At 41.7% G+C, this 25,114-nt stretch overlaps 1 protein-coding gene across 1 annotated transcript in view; it reads left to right on the top strand.

Annotated features, from left to right (window-relative positions):
• CSPP1 (centrosome and spindle pole associated protein 1) overlaps positions 1-25,114 on the top strand; it is a 2,775,649-nt gene that overhangs the window by 1,006,981 nt on the left and 1,743,554 nt on the right. Inside the window, exon 9 of the mRNA XM_044066267.1 lies at positions 22,936-23,054. Within this exon, the coding sequence (XP_043922202.1) occupies positions 22,936-23,054 (119 nt within the window). The remainder of the gene's footprint in view (positions 1-22,935; positions 23,055-25,114) is intronic.

Genomic DNA, 25,114 nt, shown 5'->3' with positions numbered 1-25,114 from the left:
TTTTCTCTTCATTCACATTCATCATGTTCCGTCTGCTTTTTCATTGTTCACCTTTAGTGGTGTGCTGCCTTTCTTGTTCTTTTCAGCTGTACTAGTTTTTCCCGCCTCCTGCTTGCTGGTCTACTTTCACCACTCCCTTATGCTTTGTATTATATGGCTGACTTATGTCTACTGACCCTTTTTAGGATTAGAGTTTGTTTTCTTGTGTGTGTGCTTGGATTCCCTACCACCACCTTGTGTGTTTAGTACAGTGAGTACTAGTTGTTTATCTTCCTGCATGCACCTAAAGTTATTAGTTACTGTTTGAGATAACATTTTTATTTTATACAGTATGTATGCATTAGTGATATTTCTGTTTAGGACAGAGGTTTTGTCTTGTGTGCCTTATTTTGCATCCCTTCTTGTGCCAATCGCTCCCTACTTCGTAAATTAAACAGTACAGTACAGTAATGGCCTCTCTTGACCCTCTTATTCACCCCTCTAGTTACTGATCACAGAGAGAGGTCATGTTTTATTTTGCACAGAATTAATCCATTGATGGTAATTTTCTACACTGCAGTTGTTTACTCGCATGCATTTTTGCTTCTTTTTTATGTTCTGCCCTTCAGTGTTTATTTGCTTTTCCAGACCATCATGTGAGATTCATGTTGCCCCCCCCTTCCCATATTGAGTGCTAAAAGTGATCAATCTTTATGATCTTTCTTGCACCCTTAGTTATACATTAGCATTAGAGGTTATTTTTTATTTATTGCAACATTAATGCTTTGGTGACTCATTGTCTATGAGAGTAGCTGTTTCCCACATCCTTTTTCATGTTACCCTCCCTATCTGTGTATTAAACAGTGCAGTAATGCTCTAGTTTTACAATCATACTTGCTCCTAAAGCTATAAATCACAGTTAACATCACTCTCTACTTTTATACAGCATTAGCACATTGGTAGTAAGTTTGTTTAGGGCAGTAGTTCTCTCATGTACGTTATTTATAGCTTTTTATTTCATGCCCCACAGTAAACAATTGTATTTCCCACCAGTCTGCTGGTTTCAGCACTGGGGTAGAATACCTGACCCATGGAGTCCAGAAAGCATAGCTCAGTCCTGTGCCTTCATATGCATAATGTCCCCAGTTGTCTTTCTTTACTCTGTGTCTCTAGAAGTCACTGTCTTTTATATCTCTAATATATCTCCCTCTGTGTTTTCTGCTGTCCTTCTTTCTTCTCTAGTTCTCTTAGGTCTTTGCTCCTTCTGCCTCCTTTCTTCTTGCTTCCCTTATTAATTCAGCCATTTCTGTCCTCTCTTGCTGCTTAAACAGGAAGAAGTATCCCTCTTCTTTCCTCATGTTGTCTCTTGCTGTCATCTGCTCCGTTCCCAATTGGTTCTCCTCTCCGATTTATCTCTGTCGTGATCCCGTGTCTCAAATTCACCAGCTGCTTAATGAAGTCCACTTAAGATTGGTTTAGAATGATTTTGTGCTGCCCTGTGCAGCAACCTACACGTTAGTTTATGCTCTTTGCATGCCTTGATGACTGGGAATCATGGCATTCCTGTTTCGAATGAGAAGCTGTGTTCCACGCAGACTTTTGCTTCCCCCCACTTGAGAGACTGTTCCCTGGCTTCTATATCTCCAACAAAGTAATTTCTTTTAGCTTGTATGTTTGAGGCCTGACAGTTATTGGCTTCAGTAACCTGTGTTTCTTTCTGGTTGGGCGTCATTCCATTTAGTGGGTGCTTTCGATTTTAATTTCATTTAGGGAGATCCCTGTTCTTTTCTCCACTAAGATCATCATTCCTTTAATGCAGTCTGCTCCTTCTTGTGATCTTACCACTGTAATAGTTTTTTCTGCAAGCCCTGTCTTCCATGTCTATTGCCCTTGCCTTTAAACAGTCTATTCTTGCTTCCGCTGCTTCGGCACAAGCTTTTATCGTCTCATTCTCAGCTATCAGGTCCTGAATTATGTAGTTGTGTTCACTGATCCAATTGATAATTTCCCCCATTTTTTTCTCCTGAGTGTTGATGTTTTCCAACAAGGTCTTCTTCATCTCCCTCCATATAGCTGCCAGTGTAACCCGCTTTCTGTATTTTCATCTTTTCTATGAGAGTGTTTTTTTGGGATGTTAATCATATTTATCACCGCTGCAGTAGTGGTAACTATATGGGTTGCATACTTTCAAAGCTTCAGGGCACCTTCCACATGCGTAAATAGGTTTGGATGCCAAGCCCTTCAGAGCATTCCTGCTCCTGAACAGTTTACTCCTCTGAGGCTTTTGAGGACTGATGACTGGCTTGTGCTGTTCCTTTGCTGGACAGTTAAGTTCCCTTTGGGGGGGACCCTCCAACTTCACATAAATTATCATTTTTTATTGTACTTTCCTGTTTAGGAATGTTATTTTTAAGCTGGGAGTGCATCTTTTAATGGGCCATCACAAGACTTGACTATTCTTTTAAATGGGAGCACTCTTCCCTGTCAGTTTAAAAGTTAAAGTAAATGAAAATCATTTTTTCTGTGGAGAATTTGTTTATTTTACTTTTTGGTGCTAGCAAAGTGTTTAAAAGTGTGTTTTGCTGCATTTTTGTGAAAAAGTGACTTTTAAAGATTTTAGATTTTTACTGGCTTTTGCTGCTTGTTTTCCAAGGTAAAGAGGTACTGTTTTCATCTTGACCATGGAACAAGCTACCAGTTCCATGGTCTACCCTTTGTTAAAGTTAATAAATAAAAGAGAGTTTTACCCTTTAGTCTTGAATCAAGAATAATGCTTCAGAGATATGCAGAGTACTGGTTTATTCCATAAACAGCACTGGGAGACCACCTACTCAAATTTCCAGATCACTCTCCATGAACAAAGGGGAAAAAACAGTTCATATATATCTTTTCTTATCAATTTAATGCATACAGAACTTTGACGTTACATTACTTTCAACAAATAAATGTATTTAAAAATGCTGTCATCCCTTGTGATTCTCTTTTAGAGATTCACATGAACACTTCACAAATATGCATTTTAAAACGTAGACTACCCGGTCTAAAATTTATTATCTTTCAACCTTGTACCATTCAGTATCAGTACATACTGTCTTACAGACATCCTTGCAGTGACTCATCCCCCAGCTGGAGAAGGACAGACCGTATTGTTAATCTGGTTTCCACAGGTACTTTGTACAGTCAAGCGTAACATAATATAACATTACTCAACTCCTTCAGCACTTACTTTGCCTTCAGTTATCTGTCAGTACATTCTAATTTGCTAATAGAGAGAATGCAGCTGTAAGGCACTTGAAATATAAGGCTGCTACTTGTACAAAAAATATATGTTGCATAATCATGTATCTGTATTACAATATTTCTTTGACATACACATATCATAAACATTTTATATGACTAATTTGTGATGGAACTGCAAGTTAATATGTATTTAGTGAAGAATAATCATGAGACACATGTTTCTGTAACATATTCTTCCAGCAACACAAAAGTTAAGCAAACAGCCTTTGCCACCACAGCAGGCTAGCAATTTGAATCATTTTGTTCCTCAACCATCTCTGATGTTCATAATCAAGTACTACTCTATTTGCCCTTGTGGACCATTTTAAGCATAGTCCATTTCCCTTGGTGAGAATCAAACTGTACCTCTTGTCTGAGTTCAACACATTAATCATTGTGCCAGTTACAAACCTCAACTGATTTGTCTGAAGTGGGATCTTTTACTGCGGTTCCCTCTGGAGTAGCACCTACAGCCACTGTGGACCGAAACTTAGCCATATCCTCTGACTGTTGGGGTCCCCACAATGGGTAAGAAGGAGCCACTCTTGTCAGTCCTGGGAGTGGGAACAGAGAGGAGACTTCCTTGCTTACTCAGAATTTTGTCCTCATTCTTGGGGAAGCTGCTACTGCCATTTTAATAACACTGTTGGCCTCATTTTCATGTTAAAAAGAAATAAAGCTAAACTTTTCTCCTGAAATTTCCTTAGACAGGAATAGTTTACTGCATCCGGCTCAGGGTTTAATTCAGGCTGTCAGTCCTTCTTGCAAGGTGTTTTCTGGTAAAGGAAAGGAGAGGGGGATACCTTGTATCCTGGAGAGTTTTCTGATTCAGGCTCAGAGGAGAGATCACATTTTACTGTGGGGATTTCTCTTTCTCTGACACTATTCCAGAATATGCCTGTGTTTTCAGTGGGAGAGCACAGAGGATTCTCAGTCCCTTAGAAAATGATATGAGCTGTTACAGAAGAATTTTCCAGAATCTTCACTCATTTCACCCCAGCTCTGGAGGATGTGTGCATCACTGCTTGCAATTTTCCTGACAGTCAGCCTGTTGCCCCTAAAAAAGCAGATATATAGGCAGGTATAAAGTTCATCAGTCTTTTAAGTTTTTATACACTCTTATTTAAAGCAGAGTTTTTTTCCATTTGGGGAATTCCATTTCTACTCTTTGACAAGGATGGGGAGATTATTGATAAGTATGGGGCAAAGTGAATGCTTCTGCAACTTTCATTTTCAGAATGTTTAATTGTCGGGCAAATATGTTATTGACCGACTGTGAAAGTATGAGGAATGTTTTGACTGAAGTTTCTTCTTGGGAGGAAAAACTGCTTTTAAGTGATTTAGTTTTTTATTCTAGTCACCGTTCATTGTTTACAGAGTGTGTATGACTCTGTTGATACTAGTTCCAGGGTTATGGTAACTGGTACTGTTTTTGAGGAGGTTTGCAGGGCTACATTTTCAGAACCTCACAGATGACATGAAAATTAGATTTTTAAATTCCTATCTGAACAGAGATGTAGTTTTTGCTTCCTCTTTCAGAAGTTATCAAAACATGTAATTAAAGGGGGAAGTTGATACAGGGAATCTCTTAAGATTTTCAGCTCTCCTTTACCAGATTTTCTGATGGATTCTATAACCCTTTGTGACATCACCACTCTGGGCCAGTAATCATGGAGCCTCAGTCCTCACCACTGACACTGGAGAGGAATGTTCACTTGGAATACAGAAGGATACACTCAGTATTGCCAGATGCAGACCTCTTTGCATCAAGAACAATTTCTCTTCAGAGCACACAGGGAATACATTCAGTCCGGGGTCTGGATTTCTGTCTCCCTCCAGGTCTCCAGTAAGACTTCCCAACTGGTACAGTTTAGGGTTAGGTGCTCAGCCGAGTGTCCAAGCCCAGTCCTCCAGCACCCTGTCTGTGAAACCAGTGCCCTGCCCCAAGTAGCTGACACACTGAGATTTAATTTGCACGTTAACACACACACACACCTGGGAAAGGCTGGCACAGATTTACTAGCTATGACACCCTCTGTCCAGACTCTAAGGACTCACTGCCACCAGTCAGTTACTATAAGGCTTTTAAAAGGGTATCCTTTTATACCGAGTGAAGTTAATATTAATATACATGGTAATGTTGACCAAACAGCAAGGCTTTCATGAGTGGCCAGAGTTATCACCAAATAAATATGCAAATACTCTCAAAGTTTAAATATTCTCTAAAAAGGACCAGACACAGTGAAAATTGTAAATATATTTAATAATAATTAATAAAAGAACAACAAAATACTAACTATATATTTACTGTAAACACCAGAGTTTCAGTCATGTTTTTGTAGACTTAGAGAAAGCATAAGACAGGGTGCGTAGAGAGGAGTTGTGGTATCGTATGAGGAAGTTGAGAGTGTCAGAGAAGTATGTAAGAGTGGTACAGGATATGTACGAGGGTAGTGTAACAGCGGTGAGGTCTGCGGTGGGAGTGACGGATGTGTTTAAGGTGGAGGTGGGATTACATCAAGGATCAGCTCTGAGCCCTTTCTTATTTGCAATGGTGATGGACAGGTTGACAGACGAGATCAGACAGGCATCCCCATGGATTATGATGTTTGCAGATGACATTGTGATCTGTAGTGAGAGTAGGGAACAGGTGGAGACGACCCTGGAGAGATGGAGATATGATTTAGAGAGAAGAGGAATGAAGGTCAGCAGGGCTAATACAATATATGTGTGTGAATGAGAGGGAGGATAGAGGAATGGTGTGGATGCAAGGAGTAGAGGTGGCAAAGGTGGATGAGTTTAAATACTTGGGATCAGTAGTTCAGAGTAATGGTGAGTGTGGAAGAGAGGTGAAGAAGAGAGTACAGGCAGGATGGAGTGGGTGGAGAAGATTGTCAGGAGTGATTTGTGACAGGCGAGTACCAGTAAGAGTGAAAGGGAGGGTCTACAAGAGGGTAGTGAGACCAGCTATGTTATGTGGGTTGGAGACAGTGGCATTGACAAAAAGGCAGGAGTTTGAGCTGGATGTGGCAGAGTTAAAGATGTTAAGATTTGCACTGGGTGTGACGAGGGTGGACAAGATTAGGAATAAGTATATTAGGGGGTCAGCCCAGGTTGGAAGGTTTGGAGACAAAGCCAGAGAGGCAAGATTACATTGGTTTGGACATGTGCTGAGGTGGGATGCTGAGTATATTGGGAAAAAGATGCTAAGGATGAAGCTACCAGGTAACAGGAAAAGAGGAAGGCCTAAGATAAGGTTTATGGATGTGGTGAGAGAGGACATGCAGGTGGTTGGTGTGACAGAGCAAGATGCAGAGGACAGGAAGAAATGGAAACAGATGATCCGCTGTGGCGACCCCTAACGGGACCAGCCGAAAGAAGATGATGATGACCAGAGTTTCAGTCACAGGAAATATTAAAAGTAACACAGCTGGAAAGATTCACACAGTTACAGAAAAACACTACTTAACTATTCGCACTATATTTTTTTTAACTGATCTAAAGAATTACTGTTCTACATACTGAATGGAGCAATGCAAGGTGGATGAGTGGTCCTTGTTGCCAAATCCAAGACAGAACACAGAATATTTAGAGCAATCTCTACTAATATCTAAATATTATTTCTGGCTTAAAGAATGACATCTTACACACCTAGTGATATGACTCTGTTTCCCACACTATCCCCAATTACTAGAAGCTGCCAGGGTTTAGCACGTATGTGCTACAGTACATGCTAGACCTTTAGTTTTATTAAAGCAGCTGGAAGCTATAAAACAATAATACCATTCTACTCTTCCTACAGGAGCTCCAACCTATTTTTAGCAGAGACATTGCATTCCTGGCTCCATTTAAAACTGTGGGATAACATCCTTATGGCTTAACCCATAAAGTAATTTAATTTCAAGAATGTTTTTCAAAGTCAGGTGGATTAACCTCTTCTCTCCCAGTCTATGCTGTTGCAATGTATATATTTAAACAGCTACAATAATGCACGTACATTTTTTTTCTGTTCAGCAGGAAACACTGTTGATACATTTTAATACAAGTAAGTTTACAAATACATTTTTAAACTCAAGCATCTGTACAGATCAGTTTGATACACGGGTGACATATAATTCTTTATAAAATTCCAGCTGTTTGTACTGGCATAAGTTTATACGTCCACTGCCTACTTCTCCTGGCATGGCTGGCAGTACCATCTCTGCCCCATTTGAAGACTCAAGCTAGATGTTCATCGTGTTACACTGCTGCAATCATTACACTTGGGTTATCCTGCTGTCAGGCGGTCCCTCAGTAGGCCCGAGTTCCAAAGTCTTGGTCCGGCATCGGTTGCTGTCGCTTCTTCCCTGACTTCAGTGTGCCAGGGGTATATAAGGTGCAGCCGACGCCATTTTCTTCAGTCTTTCTTGCATGGTGCCTGAAGCAAAAGCAGTTCGCAAGTGCCGGTCGGCCGACTCCTGAGATTTTCCTTCTGAATCCAGAACCGAAGTCTTCTACAAAGCTAAGTACCCCGTTGGGGAAACTTTCTTGCCTCAGACCGATGTCAGTAAAAGTTAACAATTGTATTTCTTGTGGGAAGCAAATACCTCATAAGGATTTCCTTATTGTATCCCATGCCTAGGCCCAGACCACGATGTCACAGGTTGTCGGTTTTGTGCTAGGTTTAACAAGCGCAATATTAAACGTCGGTTTGATTTTGCCTGACATTATTTTGGCAGAAAATTCAATTACACTATGCCATCGGAACAACCGACGACCGGAATACACAAAAAGCGCAAAGACAAGGACAGGCATCCGAGGTCCAAAACTGACGACGAAGCCTCTTCTAGGCCAGTCGCCGGTTTTCAGCGAGGCGCCTTCGCAGCCCCTGATGACTGCTTCTTTGGAACCACAGGCCGCCTCTGACTCCCACGTGGAGATGGCTGGGCCTTCGGATACACCAGATTTACGGCCTACCGAGACTAACCTTTCAGATCGATCCAGAGTAGCTTCAGAGGGTGTTTTCAGACCTACTCAGTTAACCATTACGTCTTCTGCTAAATCTAAAACCCCTTTAAAAACAAAGAAACAACTTCAACATTCACCAGGACAGGCCTCCATGCCTAAGAAACAGATGCTTAAAATGGCCGAAGACCTAATTACTCTGATCAGGGGATCCCACCCTCCTCCTGATAAAAGGCCTAGACAGGATGCAGACTATGACTCATCCGACCAGGTGTGCATCTCTTCAGATTCATCCTCAGACCAAGGATACTCTTTACCCCCTTATGAGGATTCTGATGCTGAGGAATCAATTCCTTCAGCCTCTCCACCAGAGGACTACTCCTTTGTGGAAACCTTACATACCATGAGGGAGTATTTCCATTGGGAGGGCCAGGATTATTCAGAATCTAAGAAAATGCTCAGAGATTTCCTTTTATTACCTCAGCACAGACCCCTTGCCATTCCGCCAGTGTTAGATATTTTGGATGATGTGTATTCCGAATCCAGTTTAAATCCTGATTTTTTACCTCCTGCTCTAGTTAAGCCAGACAGATACTACAGAGTCCCTGACTCTCACAAATTTCTTTATAAAAGCCCTGTTGCTGACCCTCAAACTATTTTCCAGGGTCCCAAAGGGGTAAAGGCCTCTACAGCAAAAAATCCAGTCCCCTCTGACGGAGATTCCAGAGCATTAGACAGATGGGGGAAGAAAGTTTATACATCTGCAACTTTAGCAATGAGGGTCTTAAATTGTTAGTTTTACATGCTTAAATATCAGCAATATTTGATGTCTCAGTTAAAACAAAAAATGCTTCCAAATTCAGATCTTCCTAACTATAAGGAAATGCAGGATTTATTGCATGCAGCTGAACAAGTGGGAAAACGTACTTTGCAATGTGGTTTTGATTCATTAGAGGCCTCCTGCAGAGCAGCAGTTACAGGGTCTGTCATTAGAAGACATGCTTGGTTAAAAGAGCAGACTTTACCAGATCATGTTAAAGCAAAATTATTGGATGCACCTTTGCAGCAGGATGTTTTATTTGGAGTTAAGGCAGAAGAGGTATTAAAGAAAATGGAGGATAAAGCAAAATCTATGCAAATGGTGAAGGATTTCTTACAGGTTCAGCCTCCTCAATTTAGCAGAAATTGGCTGACAAAGAATTGGTCTTTTCTAGTTTCAGACAGACCTCAAAGGGGCAGATGCAGACATCCAAGAGGTAGAGGTCAACCATGAGGTACCCTACAGGCCTCGACAATGGGGTGCTTCAACACAGAAAAGAAGGGGAAGACAGGCCTCAACCTTATAAAAAACAGTCCCAATGATTTCCCACTACAGCTGCCAAACACTTCTCTCTTGGCAGCCCTCTTGGGGGGAAAACTGGCAGTTTTCTGTCACAATTGGCATATGATCAACAAAGACAAATGGGTTCTCAATATTGTATCTCGAGGTTACAGGTTCCACTTTCACACTCTGCCAAGGTTAAAAGGAATGCCAAATCTGCCACCAAATCAATGGGCAGAGGCTCAAAGACAAATTACAGCACTCATGGACATGAGAGCTATTCAAAAGGTACCAACACAGGAGCAAGGACAAGGATTTTACTCAAGACCCTTTCTGGTTCCCAGAAAGGACAAAGCCTGGAGGCCCATTCTGGATCTTTCTTCTCTAAATACTTACCTGGATGTTCCAAAATTCAAAACGTTGACACTACAGCAGCTTCTTCCCATGCTGGGCAGGAAAGCTTGGCTCGTAACTTTGGACCTCAAGGAGGCATACCTACATGTCCCTATCAGACGAAATTGCAGAAGATACCTCAGATTCTTAGCAGGTTCAATGCATTACCAATTTTCAGCACTGCCCTTTGGCTTATCTACTGCGCCCAGGGTCTTTACAAAATGCCTGGCACCAGTAATTGCATTTTGCAGACAAAAATGAATTCAAATTTACCCATACTTGGACGACTGCCTTATTCAAGCAGAGAGCAAAGACATTCTTCTAAAGCATCTGGCATTTGTAAAAAGATTGCTAATTTGCCTAGGGTACACAGTAAACGAAAAGAAGTCAAAACTAGTGCCCTCACAAGAGATAATATTCCTGGGTGCCAGCTTAAATACAACGGCCCAGATGGCTTATCTTATGCTAGACAAGCAAGGACAACTGACTCAATATTTCCAATTGATGGCAACAAAGACCCAACTCCCTGCAAGAAAAATTCTGCAGGCCTTGGGTTATATGGCATCTTGCATACTACTAATTCCATATGCCAGACTGCATATGAGGAAACTACAATGGTACCTAAAGAGTGTCTGGTCTCAACACTGTCACAGTTTGGAAACAGTAATACCACTTATTCCTTGCCTTCAACAGGAGTTTCGATGGTGGGCTCAAGCCTGTCACCTCAACAAGGGACAGCCTTTCACTCAACCCACAGCCAGGCAAACACTGACAACAGATGCTTCGGATTACGCCTGGGGAGCACACATGGCAGGAAAATGTATTCAGGGCAAGTGGCCCGCAGAACAAAGGCATCTTCACATCAATCAAAAAGAGATGCTAGCTGTACAAAATGCCCTTATAGCTTTCAAGGACCTTCTGCATCCAGGACAACTACTACTAAAGACAGACAACACCACAGTTATGTGGTACATAAACAAGCAAGGGGGCGGTCATTCATATCCCCTCTGCAGACAAGCCATGACCTTTTGGAACACAGCTCTAACCTATCAAGTTCATCTGCAAGCACAATTCCTGCCAGGAGAGAAAAACACTGGCAGACGACTTAAGCAGAAACACCATGGATCCGCACGAGTGGAAATTACATCCACAAATGTTCAGGATGATAACACAAAAATGGTGGAGCCCGGACATAGATCTGTTTACATCCCCAATGAATTGCCAGCTACAGAAATTCTGCACAAGGACTTACCACCCACAAGCATGGAAAGCGGATGCCCTCTCATTCAGCTGGAAAAACCTACAAGTATACGCTTTCCCACCACTACCTCTCCTTTCAAAGGTACTCATAAAAGCCAGACAAGAAAAGCCAAAGATGATCTTGATTGCCCCAGACTGGCCATGCCAGCACTGGTACCCAGTCTTAAAGAACTTAGCACAAGGTCCACCATGGATTTTGCCTCAAATCCCACAACTTCTGACTCAGCAAAACAGTCAGATACTTCTCGGCCAGCTCAAGACTTTAAACCTGGCTGCATGGCAGATTCCTTAGTCAAGCAAGCAATGCCTCTTTCCAAAGCTGTTATGGATGTCATTCTGGAGGCCAGGAGGCCTAGCACCAGGAAAGCCTATTCGGGTAAATGGAAGAGATTCTGTGCCTGGAACCAGGCTCACAGCCTTGACCCTCTTGTCCCAAATATTCCTCAGATATTACAATACTTAACTGAGATGCTGGACAAAGGCCTCTCCTTTTCATCCATTAAGATCCATGCCTCTGCCATCTCTGCTCATTACAACACAGACCGACCAATTTGTTCTAATCCTTTGCTAAAACAGTAGCTCAGAGGAGCTAAAAACATAAGACCGCCCCGTAGAGCACCAACTCCAACTTGGGACCTCAACTTCATCTTGGAAAAATTAACTTTACCTCCTTTGAGCCAGCTAACTCGGCAGACTTAAAACATATCTCTTGGAAAACTGCTCTGCTCCTGGCAATAACCTCAGCACAAAGAGTTTCAGAATTACAGGCACTAATGGCAGTGAAACCTTTCATCATTTTCCACCAAGACAGGGTGTCTTTAAGAACAAACCCTACTTTTACACCAAAGGTGGTATCAAATGTGGCTCTAAACCAAACTATTCACTTGCCAACTTTTTATCCAAATCCACAGAATAAAGGGGAGAGACTACTGCATTCCTTGGACATACACAGGCAGTTACGCTTCTACTTGGACAAAACAAAAGCTTTCAGGAAAACTGAGCAGTTGTTTGTAGCATATGCTGCAGGAACACAGGAAAAAGCCATTTCAAAATGGATAGGGCACTGTATACGTTTCTGCTATACACACCATGAGAAAACTGTACCTAACAGCATTACGTCTCATTCCACCTACCAAGGACATTTTGGAAGCAGCAACTTGAAGTTCTGTACATACCTTCACTAAGCATTACCATCTGCCTCTTTATTCTAAATCCAGAGCTGGCTTTGCCACTGCAGTGCTGCAGAGCCTTATAGCCACCCCTAATGCTTTATAGAACCAGCCACCCTACCTCAGCTTTGGGATTCTACCCAAGTGTAATGACTGCAGCAGTGTAACACGATGAACATAGTACAGTTTGTACCTTCCATAAATGTAGATGTTAGAGTGTATAAACTGCTGCAGTCTAGGTTACCCTCCCTCCTTCCCCTCTTACTTGCTGGTACTTACCTAACCCTTCTACCCTTTGGGGAGTATTTGCTGGTAACTGAAAGTTTTTGATTGCTTTTCTTATGTATGTTTTATTAGCAACTTACATTGCCTACCTTTTTGGGTGCACCTGACATCTGGGGCAAGAAAAACTGAAGAAAATGGCATCGGCTGCACCTTATATACCCCCGGCGCACTGACGTCAGGGAAGAAGCGACAGCAACCGGTACCGGACCAAGACTTTGGAACTCGGGCTGACTGAGAGACCGCCTGACGGCAGGATAACCCAAGTGTAATGACTGCAGCAGTGTATACACTCGAACATCTACATTTATGGTAGGTACAAAACTGTACTTTTTTCAAGTACCCTTGAGAAACATTTTTTGAGAGGAATGAGCCTATCCGGGAATGCATTACTCCATACCCTGTCTTGAGATCCTATCTGCATTGGCATTGATAATCCTGCTATGGTGCTGCACTGTCGTATCATATGCCTGCAACCCTAGGTTCTACCATAGTAACTTGGCATTTTGCTGGCTTGCTGTAGCCGTAAATCCCCCCTCAGATTCCTCCTGCTGCAAATACTTAACACCTGGGTCTCCGTATCATGTTAAGGTTTCATCTTTTTAACATGATGCATTTTCTGTTTCTGCTTCTTGCCTAGCAGTTCTGCCAAGAGTTAGCATCACTGACCGTCCTTACCAGTTTGAAGGGTCCTTCCCAAGTTGCTTCCAGCTTATTGTGTTTGACAGGAATGAGTTTCTTCACTGCTACCCCACAGCATACTCTCTGGGTCGAGCATTCCTGTTTTTTTCTGTTGGGCTACTGCTAGGTTCTCCTGGGCCAAGCCCATGAGCTCCCTGAGCCTTGTCCTGAAGTTTGGGACATATGCGACAACCGACTGCTTATGGGATTCACACTCACTCTCCCACTCATCATGAATCATATCTGAAGGTCCCCTTACTGTATGCCCATACAGCAACTGGAAGGGTGAAAAACGTGTGTATTCCTGGGGTACCTCTTTGTAAGTAAACAGCGTATGGACAAATATTTGTCACAGTCTCTCTCAAACTGGTCTGCAAATACCCGTAGCATGGTCTTTAGTGCAGAGTTTAACCTCTCCACAAGACCATTAGCCTGGGGATGGTAGAGGGTGGTCTTTAGGTGCCTCACCCCACAGTGCTTCCACAGACTAGCCAGCAGGTCTGACATGAAATTGGCACCTCTGTCAGTATTTCTCTTGAGAAACTTACCCTGCTGAAAATCTCTGGCAAAGCATTTGCCACCAGCTCTGTCTTAATGGAGGACAGAGACACTGTCTCTGGGTATGTAGTAGCATAATCTACTACTACTAGGATATACTACTTCCCTGTGGAGCTTGTGGTACTCAGAGGCCCCACACTATCCATAGCTACCCTTTGAAATGGCTCCTCAATCACAGGCAAAGGCATCAAAGGGGGTTTGACCTTGTCTCCTGCCTTGCCTACTTTTTGGTACTTTGTCACAGGTCCTGCAGTATCCTGTTGCATCACTTGTAATCCCAGGCCAATAAAAGTTCTGCATAATATATCTCTTGGTACACTTTGTCCATATGACCTGCAGAAGGAATATCATGGGCTATGGCTATAAGTGTCAGTCTGTAGGCTCTAGGCACTACCAACTGCTGTATTACCTCACCCTCTAGCCTTCTCTCAGGGATCCACTCTCTATATAGTAACCTTTTATTCCAGTATACAGACTCCCCTTTTCCTTGAGAATCAGGTGCCTCCTTAGCTACCTCCCTCAAGCCTCTTAGTGTAGGGTCTGAGAGCTGAGCCTGTCTCAGCTTTACTTTTGTGACTTTTTCCAGCTCCCCTTCCACAGAAAGTCTGGTATCCTCTGACAGCAGTGCCCCACTGTCAGCCTGGGTACTAGCACTCACATTTGCCCTTGCACAGTCACTCTGTCAAAGGGAACATCAGTACCTATCAGCAGCTGTAGCTCACCTTCAGGCTCACCACTACAGGGTAGCTCCTTCCCTGAAATAGCCACACCACCAGCCCTGGTTTCAGGTGTGGTGTCTGTCTGGGTCTCCTCCAGGCTACCAGACCCACATGCCTGTCTCCAATCCTGACTGCATGCAAGTGCATGCACACAAAATACTGCATTATCAAAATCATTCCCTATCAGGACATCTGCAGGGATATCTTCAAACACCCCTACTTCCTTACTTCCCTTTTCACCCTCTCAGTCAAGGTGAACCCTAGCCAAAAGGATTTGGAATGGGGTCTCTCCTAAAGCTGTGACTGGAGTGGACTGCCTAAGCAAATACTGCTCCTCTTAAACCACTGCAGGCTTCACAATGGTTATGTCAGAGGCTCTGTCTGTCTCTCTGTTTTACATCCACTAAAATAGGATATAACCTCTTGTGATAGTTTGGTACCCTGTTGTTTCCAGACAACTTATCACTGGCATACTGTTATTCTCACTTGATGGCTCCCCCTCCTTTTCTTCCCCACCTTGGCTCCTTGAACTTCTGTATGTTACATGACCCCACTGGTTGCATTTAAAACATTTAACCCTTGATCCTGAACTAGTGGCTTCCTCTGTTACTGGTGGACTTTGATGGGCTTGCTTGTATCCATGTGCAGCACTGGGTATCCCTTTCTTGTGCAGTGATGCCCTGCTTGTTAAGTAGCGATCCCCCTTTTTTTCCCAGCTCATCTGCAGAGTTGCACTCTTGGTCTGCCAACCAAACTCTTTTGTCCTCAGGCAAAGTGTTAAGAGCTTGTTCCCTCACCAAAAGGTCTGCCAGCCCTTCAGATGTGGTGACCTGACACCCACTTATGAAAATAAGTGCTTAACTCGGCAATATAATCGCACACACTTTCAGATGCCTTGCATCTTTGCTGACAAAACTCTTTTCTGTAAGCTTCAAGTGTTAACTTAAAGCATTCAAGTAAACATTTCTTGACGTGTAGACAATTTAGAAACCGCAATTACAGGCTTCACCAATAGAATAAGGGGATCAGGAAGTGTACTCTGAGCCCTTGGTCAGCATTATACTGTTAATATACCTTTTCAAATATGTGAATAAAACTATCAAAAGTATCACCCTCTATAAATTGTGAAATAAATTTACTGACCCTTTTTTGCTTCCGGGGTTCAGTTATTCCCTTCCCTATTACCTCCATGACCCTGGTAAAGAGTCAGCATCTCCCTCTCATGTTGATGCTGCTTCTCATTCTCATTTTCTTCAGCCTCCAAATGCTGCACTCTCTCTGCTGATTCTAATTCCCAATGTTTGGCCTCCAGTTCATCTCCTTAACTCCAGACAGAATTTTATGTCCTCTGAGGAAAAGTTGAACTGTCTTGTTTCTGAGGGCTGCAAATTCCCGTCACCAAACTGATTATCCCCCATATGCTAGTCTGAGCTTTAACTAAGATTGAAATAATTTTCTCTCTAGTCAGGTTGGCATACACCAGTCCTTTGGCTTCGCACATCTTGGCCATCTGGTTCTTTGTCAGCTAGCAGTAGGGTTAGGTCCTCAGGCAAGTGTCCAAGCCAAGTCCTCAAGCAACTTCTCTGTAAAACCAGTGCTTTGTAACCCTGCCCCAAGTAGCTAACGTACATACTGTTTGAGATTTAATTTGCACACACACACACACACACACACACACACACACACACACACACACACACACACACACACACACACACACACACACACACGTGGGAAAGGCTGGCACAGATTTAATAGCTATGCCACCTTCTGTCCAGAGTATAAAATAGTTTCACTGCTGCCAGTCAGTTACTGTAAGGCTCTTAAAAGGTATCCAGTTATACTGAGTGAAGTTAATATTAATAGAAAATGGTAATGTTGACCAAACAGCAAGGATTTCAGGATTGGCCAGAGTTATAACAAAATAAATATGCAAATACTCTCAAAGCTTAAATATTCCCTAAAAAGGACCAGCCACAGTGAAAAGTTAAAATATATTTAATAAATAATAAAAGAAAAAGAAAATACTAAAATATATACAGTAAAAAACAGAATATGTCACAGGAAATATTAAAAATAACACACCTGCAAAGAGTCACACAGTTACAGAAAAAACAGTACTTAACTGTTCTCACTATATTTTCCTAACTGATCTAGTGGCAAGATGGGCGAGTGGTCCTTGTTGTCAGTTCGAAGACAGAATACAGAATACTCAGAGCAATCTCTACTAATATCTAAATATTATTTCTGGCTGACAGAATGACATCACATACATCTGGTCTTCTGACTGTGTTTCTTGCTCTGTCCCCCATCACTAGAAGCTGCCAGGGTTTAGCACTTATGTGCTACAGTACACACACTAGACCTTTAATAAGTTTTATTAAAGCATCTAGAAGCCATAAAAACAATAAGACCATTCTACTATTCCTACAGGAGCTCCAACCTATTCTATAGCACAGACATTGCTTCTCTGGCTCTATTCAAAATGGTGGAATAACATCCTTATGGCTTAACCAATAAAGTAATTTATTTTCAAGAATATTTTTTCAGTCGGGTGTATTAAACCTCTTTTCTCCCAGTATATGCTGTTACAATGTATACATTTAAACAGTTGCAGTAATGCATGTAAATTTATTTTCTGTCTAGCAGGAAACACTGTTGATACATTTTAACACAAGCAACTTTGCCAATACATTTTTAAACACAAGCTTCTGTGCCCATCAGTTTGATGATACACAGGTGACATATAATTCTTTACAAATTCCAGCTAGCTGTGCTGGCATAAATTATAAATCCACTGCCCAAATTCTGCTAGCATGGCTAGCAGTGCCTCCTATTGTCACACCCCTAATCCAGTTTTGACCAAAAAACAAAATAAACAGTCTCAACAAAATGCAGGTAAACCAGCGTTTGAGAAGAAATGGCAAGGATGTTCCAAAAATAATTAAGGACCCACCACAAGGGTGGGTGGCATAATGGACAAAGCCTTTACCTCACAAATACAAGGTAAGGGTGTGATTCTGACGTCTGTTTACTGGCCAGGTTTGTAATGGTCTGCAGACTGGTAGCTTAGTATTTACCTATGAACCTAAAGCCAAGGACAATCTACCAGGTCAGAATGATTGTTTAAGGGACACACCCTCCCACACTATCCCAACCAACAGTCCCTTTTCCCTTGCAGAAAAGTGTGAATCTCCACTTTTCTTTTTGGCAAGAGATAGTTTCAGACAAATGGGCTCTAAAGATTATCCATTGAAGTTACAGATGGCAGGGGAGGATATTCCTCCTTTTCGGGGGGTAATTCCTTATCTACCATTTCCAGACCAGAGTCTTATTTTCCCGTCCATCACTTGCATTCCCAGAGTGGTGATTTAGTGCCAAAGAAAGAAAATGCTTCAAAATGAGTTCTGAATCTTTCTTTCTTAAACCTGTTTGATAGTGCACAAATTAAAAATTCTGTCATGTCACAACCCATTAATTCTCCTTTCTCACTCAAGTTTCCTGATAGCACTAGATGTAAGTGATACTTATCAAGTCCATATTCATCCAGACTTGAGGTGTTAATGTGATCCAGATACAGAAAACCTTAAGATTATCAGTTCTTTGCCTTAAACTGTGGAGTATCTGCTGCACCAAGACTACTCACAAGATGCTTAGTTCTTGTTATAGCTCATTGCAGGCTACAGGGTATCCACATTTTTCAATATTTAAACAGCTTGCTTATCTTTGCAGTGTCTTTTTCAAAGCGTCAGGGATCTCTCACTTGGGTGAGAGATCTCTTACTCAACCTGGGGTTTCAACAGAACATTCTGAAGTCTTTTTTTGACTATTTCACGCAGGATTGTGTTCATGTGGTATCAGCTAGACACCTCAGTTCAAAGTTTTTCTTCCACAGGGAAGACAGGGGTCCAGGAAAGTAAATAATGTGGGAAGAAATAGCCAGGGAATTGTTATGGCTAGGCTTGTATAGGCCCTAGGGCTGATAGCCTAGTACCAACCTATGAACCAAAAAAAAAAAAAAAAAATATATATATATATATATATATATTTCTAAGATGTTGCAACTCAGACATCTGTCACTGCAAGGGAATACATCAGGAGTTTGGGTCTCATGATATCTTGAGAAAGATGCAGTGGTGTCTGAAATCACTTTGATCTCAACATCAACACCCTTGATTTTTCATTTGATTTTTCATCAACAAACGGGGGGGGGGGGTGACGAGGTTGCCACCCCCTTTAGCTGACTAATTATGTTAGCTATGGATATAGCTTCACAGCACAGTCTTGCTCTACAGTCATCCTACATTCCACCGGAACAAAATTATGTGGCAGACCCTCTCGAATGTAAACTATATAAGGGTTCTCCCAATTTTTGATCCATCTGTGGGAAGTTCCTGAAGCAGAACTCTTTGCCTCGTCTCTGAACAATCAGCTGGCAAGATTCTATTCCAGGACTCCATGCAAGAAAGCCTGAAAGACGGATGCTTTTCCCTTTCCTTGGGCAGGAATGTTCTGTATGCTTTTCATCTCTTTCCACTAATATCCAGAGTAGTGTTGAAGATTCAGAAGGAATCCCCTATGATCATTGAGGTGATTAATTTCTGGCCCAGGCAACTGAGGTTCTCTCTTCTCTTGGAAATGGATAGGGGCAGTTACCACAAGCTTCCTCAAAGACTGGATCTACTCGCACAAGAAGAGGGGTGATGCACCCCCCAACATCACTCAACTTCAGTTGACTGACTGGATGATGAGGTCTTAATTCCTTTTAGGCAACTGTTTACTGAGGATGTACAGCAGATTGATTTTTTTTCAGTACTTTTATTGTTTTGTTATATTTCAATTGATATTACTCGTATGACTTATGTTTAAGTGACAGTTTTTTGTATGTTAGTGTGTATTTTAAGTTTTTGTAGATTTAGTAATTACTAATTTTTCCCATATAATTGATGTGGTTCATAGGCAAGTAGTATGCTAGCTGCCCCTGTGGGCCATTTTAAGACTAGGCAATTTCCGTTTCAAAGGTGAGAATAAAACCCTGTACCTTGTGACTGTAAATTAAGCAACTTAACCATTACACCAACCTCCATTTGTTATAGTACTTTATTTTATGGGGTTTTGTTGTTTGTGGTGTTGTGCCATTTACTTTTGAAAGTTTTGTTCTGTTTTTTGTTTATACTTTGTATATTGTAATTTTGCCATTGTAGTTTAAATTGTTTCACATTCAGCATTTGAAAAATTTTTTTTCCAGTCTGTGTGAAAATGTTTAAGGGCTAGCTCTGTGGTACACAGAATAAGATGGTGACTGCAACCCAGGTGATCCAAAATTGATTAACAGCAAAGGACTCTGATGAGACAGAGAAGGGAGGTTTTTGATGCATCTTCCTTCTGTGGTAACCTGGAGCTTCAGGGAAGTAGCTTAGGCTAGACAGGGGACATCCAAGCCTGTGAGCAGCTTTTGTGGATGTATCATGGAGTGATTTTCCTTTGTATCAGGGCTAGGCAATTTGTTATCTGTGAAGTGTAGCCTAGGTATAGGCAGTTCCTCATCAATGATGTAGAGTCCAGTCATCACCAGTAAGAGGATTAGGTAACATAAGGTGTCTGTCTTAACTGCTGCCAGAATGATGATTCTTAACTGATTCTTGATTTGTGAGAAAACAAATGGGCCAGTTGATTACAGGCAGTAGAGCACCCATACACTTTGTAAATTAAAAAAAAAAAATGTACTTAAAATGTTCCATTATAATCTGTGGGGATATTAGAATGTTGTAATCAATGTACATTTTTTGGTTGATGTAATCTGAAATGACTCCTTTTTTAATATTTACACTTTGTACTATGTATGTATTTTTATTTTTCCCCTTTTGAGGGGCCAAGGTTAGGATGAAGGTGCTTATATGTATGTTTCTATACAGATGCATGCATAATGCTTTGTGTGTTTGTGTGTTTATATGTTTGTATCAGTATATTATGTTTGCTTGTGTGTGTGTGTATATATGTATGTATATATATATATATATATATATATATATATATATGTATATATATATATATATATATGTGTATATATATATATATATATATATATATATATATACACACACACACACACACACCCCTTTCCCTACTGGGATAAGAGCTTCAGTATTGCATTAATTTCCCTGTGGGTTGAGATCCACTGGAACCAATTTACTTCCCTTTTGGCCAAGAACAGTCTCTGGCACAAATGTCAGTGAGGCAGTTTATAATGTGTTTTATTTATTTAGTTTTTTTTATTAGTCCCCAACTCTACTCATTATGGTGACACAAGCACTTAAATTGCCATGGGGTCTACCAGTGCTCCCCAGGCCGAAGCACACGCCTTTCATATGCACCCCTGAAAGAGCTATTCTGCACTTGGCTTGGGTAGCCATACTCTCGTACCTCCCACAAGTGTGGCCTAGTGGACTGGAACAAGCCTCTACTCATCATTGAAGCAGCATAGCCAGCAGATGAGGAGTGACCATTTCCCTTCTTTTCAGCCAGTTGCATTGGTAAAAAGCCACGATCTTCCTATTCCCAACCCAATTCTTCCAGTACTGAGCTGCTAATCAGACTTGGCTCATCTGTCTTGCAGTCAGGGCACTGCCCCTCTTTACTACAAAGCCTTCTTTCACTTCCTCCTCTTTTAAATTCAGCCATCACATTCCTTTCATTTGTGCTGGTAATGAGCTTCATTCATATGGTTTTGGACCCACAGACAGTTGTGTGACTGACTCCCTCATGTTTACTAGGTTCCCACTTTGTGGACTTCTGTCTGTGACTTGAAATGATACATTTTTGTTGACAGAAGATCTTTAAAAGGACTGTTACTTTATTCATTACCACATTGGTTCCCTGACTGATTATGACCCCATGGATGGAATGTACGTAAGAAGGCAGCGATTGTTCTATGGGTGTATACAGGGTCTGTGTTTTTAGGTGTGATGATGGTTTCATCACACTTTGTTGTAATCTGATTTTTAATGTTCATTAACTTGTATATATTGTGTAGTAATTGCATAGTGCTTGTAGAGAAACAACTAGCCTGAGAATGTCCTTGCTAAAGGATCGCCTTACATTCTTTGATTTACATACAGCAAAAGCTGAAACAAAAAGTACAGCTTGTGTGTGATATGTATGTTTTTTGCCATCTGTAGAAAAGCCAGAAAATTCCTTTGCCTGCACCTTTGTTTCTTGGGATGAGGCCACGCATCACCAGGATAAACAAAAGCCCAATGGGCCATTAGTTCCTGCCTAGGTAGCATGTTTGAATTATTTGTTCCCATTGGAGAGAGTTGAGTGGTAGGGAGCAGGCCAGTTTGTAGGTCCCAGAGAGTGGCATACCCCCACGTCTAGCAGAGCTCCACTATCCTCCTTGGTGGCTGTCTTTAATTCCACTACTACTGCCTGCCACAAGCAGCATGCATCTGCATGCTCACATAGGCACTTTGGAGAAACATGCTCATAAGTTGTAAAATACCTAGTTTTCCTGCTCGGTGTTGCCCAAGTGGCAAGCGTGTGGCCAGTTCTGCCAGACATTCAAGTCACTAACTGAACTCTGGTTGCCTGGACCTTAGTTAGGGTCTTATTCCTGTGTGCCAATGGATCTGGCAAATTGTGGTTGTAACTTGAAATAACAGTAACTTGTACTATTTAGTAGTTTTGCATGTTGTTTTCCTGTTTTGTATCTACTTGGGGATAGTCCAGTAATTCCACTGAGTGTACATCCCAGTCTGTCTCAGTAATATGAGTGAAAAATTTGCACTCATTGTATGCCATGAGAAGGAATTGAAATGTAGTTTAATCAGTTGAGTTATCCACTTGGGTTGGCTGTTTGCATATATTTAATTACTTTAAGAAAGTATTCCTTTTTCAGTCAAATCATACCACATTACTTATCAAGTCACACATTTTTCTGAGCAATTAGAAAAGCATGTAAACTTAGAAAAGGTACACCAGCACAAATGCAATCAAATCTGTCTGACTCTGTCAAACCTCTGAAAAAAAGTAGAAATTAAGAACCTTTTCATGATGTAGGAGCTGTTTCATGATGTGCTTTTGTTTTTAATCCATTTTTTTTGGTGCAAGGATGCTTCCCTGCTCCTGGTTCTTTGCTGTATTATGTCCCTGCTGCACGCATAAGCAAATCTTGAGTAAATATGCTTGTAACTTATTACTTGAGTAATTTTGAAAACTGAGCGTATTTTGTAGGGCTGTAAAGTAAGAAAGTAGAGGAGGGGAATAGCTGAATGAATGCATTTTTAAGTTAAAGTACATTGCACTTTAAAGAGAATAGCATTGTAATTGTAATTTTCATTTAATAATGCAGGCTAACCACTGTTCCTCCACCTCCGCCACCAGTTCTTTCAGAAAATTATCGAACTCCTTATGATGATGCATATTATTACTATGGAGCTAGGAATCCACTGGATCCTAGTTTGCTATATTGTAAGTACTTTTTTTTTTTTTTTTTTTTTTTAAGTACCAGAGTATTGGTGCCATTTTTGTAAGTAGCAGAGCACCCTTGCAGATTTGTTTGAGTAGACTTTGTTAACATAGGGATGTAGCATCTGCATTTTTATTTATGTAATATAACATCATTTGCACTAAAGCACAATATATTTTTTCTCCTTTGCTTGTAAATAAGATCTTATGTTTTTTGCTTCTTTTAGCATACCACCTTCACCATCGTCTTGCCAAGTTTATGGAGTTTACGGGTAAAATGATCCCCTCAGGAAAGAGCAATGGCTGCTTAAGTGGAGTAGAGGGGATAAAACCCTGACTGTGGCAACTTGGGTTTGATTAGAAGCTCGGGTGACTGACAGAGGAGCAAGGAGGGATGTGCATAGCCAGTGATGCTTCCTAACAGGGAGGCATGGTCCAGAGAGGAAAGTTTCCCTCTGACATAGTCAGCAAGCTTGGGGGGGGGGGGTCAGGGAAGTGAATTGGGTAGGGCTTCTAAAAAGAAGAAACACTTGATGGATGCAAAGATGGCCAAACCTCAAGGGATGCCCTTAGAATCCACTGCTGGCCCCTTCAGTACCAGAGTATGTCCTGGGGATAAGGGCATTAATGTGGACTGAGGAGCCGGGCAGGTAAAATAAGGTCAAGGAGACTAGAAAAAAAAAATGGAAAAGTTGATGTTCTTCGTGTTTCACTGTTGTAGTCATCACATTTGGGTTATCTGCTTGCAATAGCCCTCAGTCGGCCTGATTAACAAAGTCTTGGGTCCTGCATCGGTTGCTGTCCCTTCTTCCGTGACGTCAGGGGTGTAAAACATGCAGCCGACTCCATTACTTCAGTCTTTCTTGCCGTGCAGTGCCCGAAGCAGAAGCAGTTCGCAAGTGCCGGTCGGCCGACTCCTGAAATTTTCGTTTTCAAGTTTCAGAACCAAAGTCTTCAACTAAAAGCTAAGTACCCCATTGGGGAAACTTTTTCTTGCTCTAAACCTATGTCAGTAAAAGTAAATTGCTTTACTTGTAGAAAAAAAATACCTCAAAGATTTTCATTTGTACTGTATTCCTTGCCTAGGCCCTGACCACGATGTACCTCGCTGTCGGTTTTGTGCCTTATTTAAATCATGAACTGTCCGTCATCTGTATATTTTCGCTGCTAAATATTTTGCTGCTAGGTTCAGTTATCCTGATTATGTCTTTGGTAAGCCATCCGACTACCGACATTCTGAAAAAACGCAAAGATAAAGACAGACACAGGCCGCCTAGGTCCAAAGCTGCCGACGATGCTTCTCCTAAGCCAGTTCACCGGTACTCAGTGTGGTGCTTTCGCAGCCCATGATACCTGCAACTTCAGATTCGCAGGCCTCTACTGAGACCCATTCGGAGTCCGGTATGCCGCAAGATGCTTCAGCTGTGGAACCTGTGGATGTCTCTACCTTGGATAGGTCCGGAGCCGCTTTGCTGCTTCGCTTCTGAGGGTGCATTCAGGCTTACTGACTTGCGTATTAAACCAACACCATCTTCTTCTTCAAGGCCTAAAACTCGAACCATGCCTAGAAAACTGATGCCCAGACCGCATGGTCAGGCCTCTATGCCTAAAAAACAAATGATAAGAATGGCTGAAGACCTTGCTACTTTAATCAGGGGAAGCCAGCCTTTACTCTCTGAGAGACCTAGGGCTGAGTTTGCTTATGATACTTCTGACCAGGATTCTGAATTTTCTGTTTCCTCTGATGACCAGGATTTACCCTTATCTACTTATGAGGATTCTGATGCTGAGGACTCTATTCCCCCTACTCCCCTCCCTCAGAGTATTTCTCTTTTGGTGAAACCTTACATACTCTCAGGGAGCATTTTCGTTGGGAAAGTCAGGATTTCTCTGATTCTAAAAAAGGCTTAGGGATTTTTTACTCCTGCCCCAGCACAGGCATACCTCCTGTACTAGACATTGTTGATGATGCCTTTTTGGAATCTAGCTTGGACCCTGACTCTTTACTTCCTGCTCCCAGCATACCTGATATTACAGGGTCCCTGACTCTCAAGTTCCTTTTT

This window comes from Protopterus annectens, chromosome 3.part1 (genome assembly GCF_019279795.1).
Source record: "Protopterus annectens isolate FY-2018-M chromosome 3.part1, PAN1.0, whole genome shotgun sequence".
Classification (NCBI taxonomy): domain Eukaryota; kingdom Metazoa; phylum Chordata; order Ceratodontiformes; family Protopteridae; genus Protopterus; species Protopterus annectens.
Note: the sequence above shows the minus strand (reverse complement) of the source record. Positions and strands in the feature narration are given on the sequence as shown.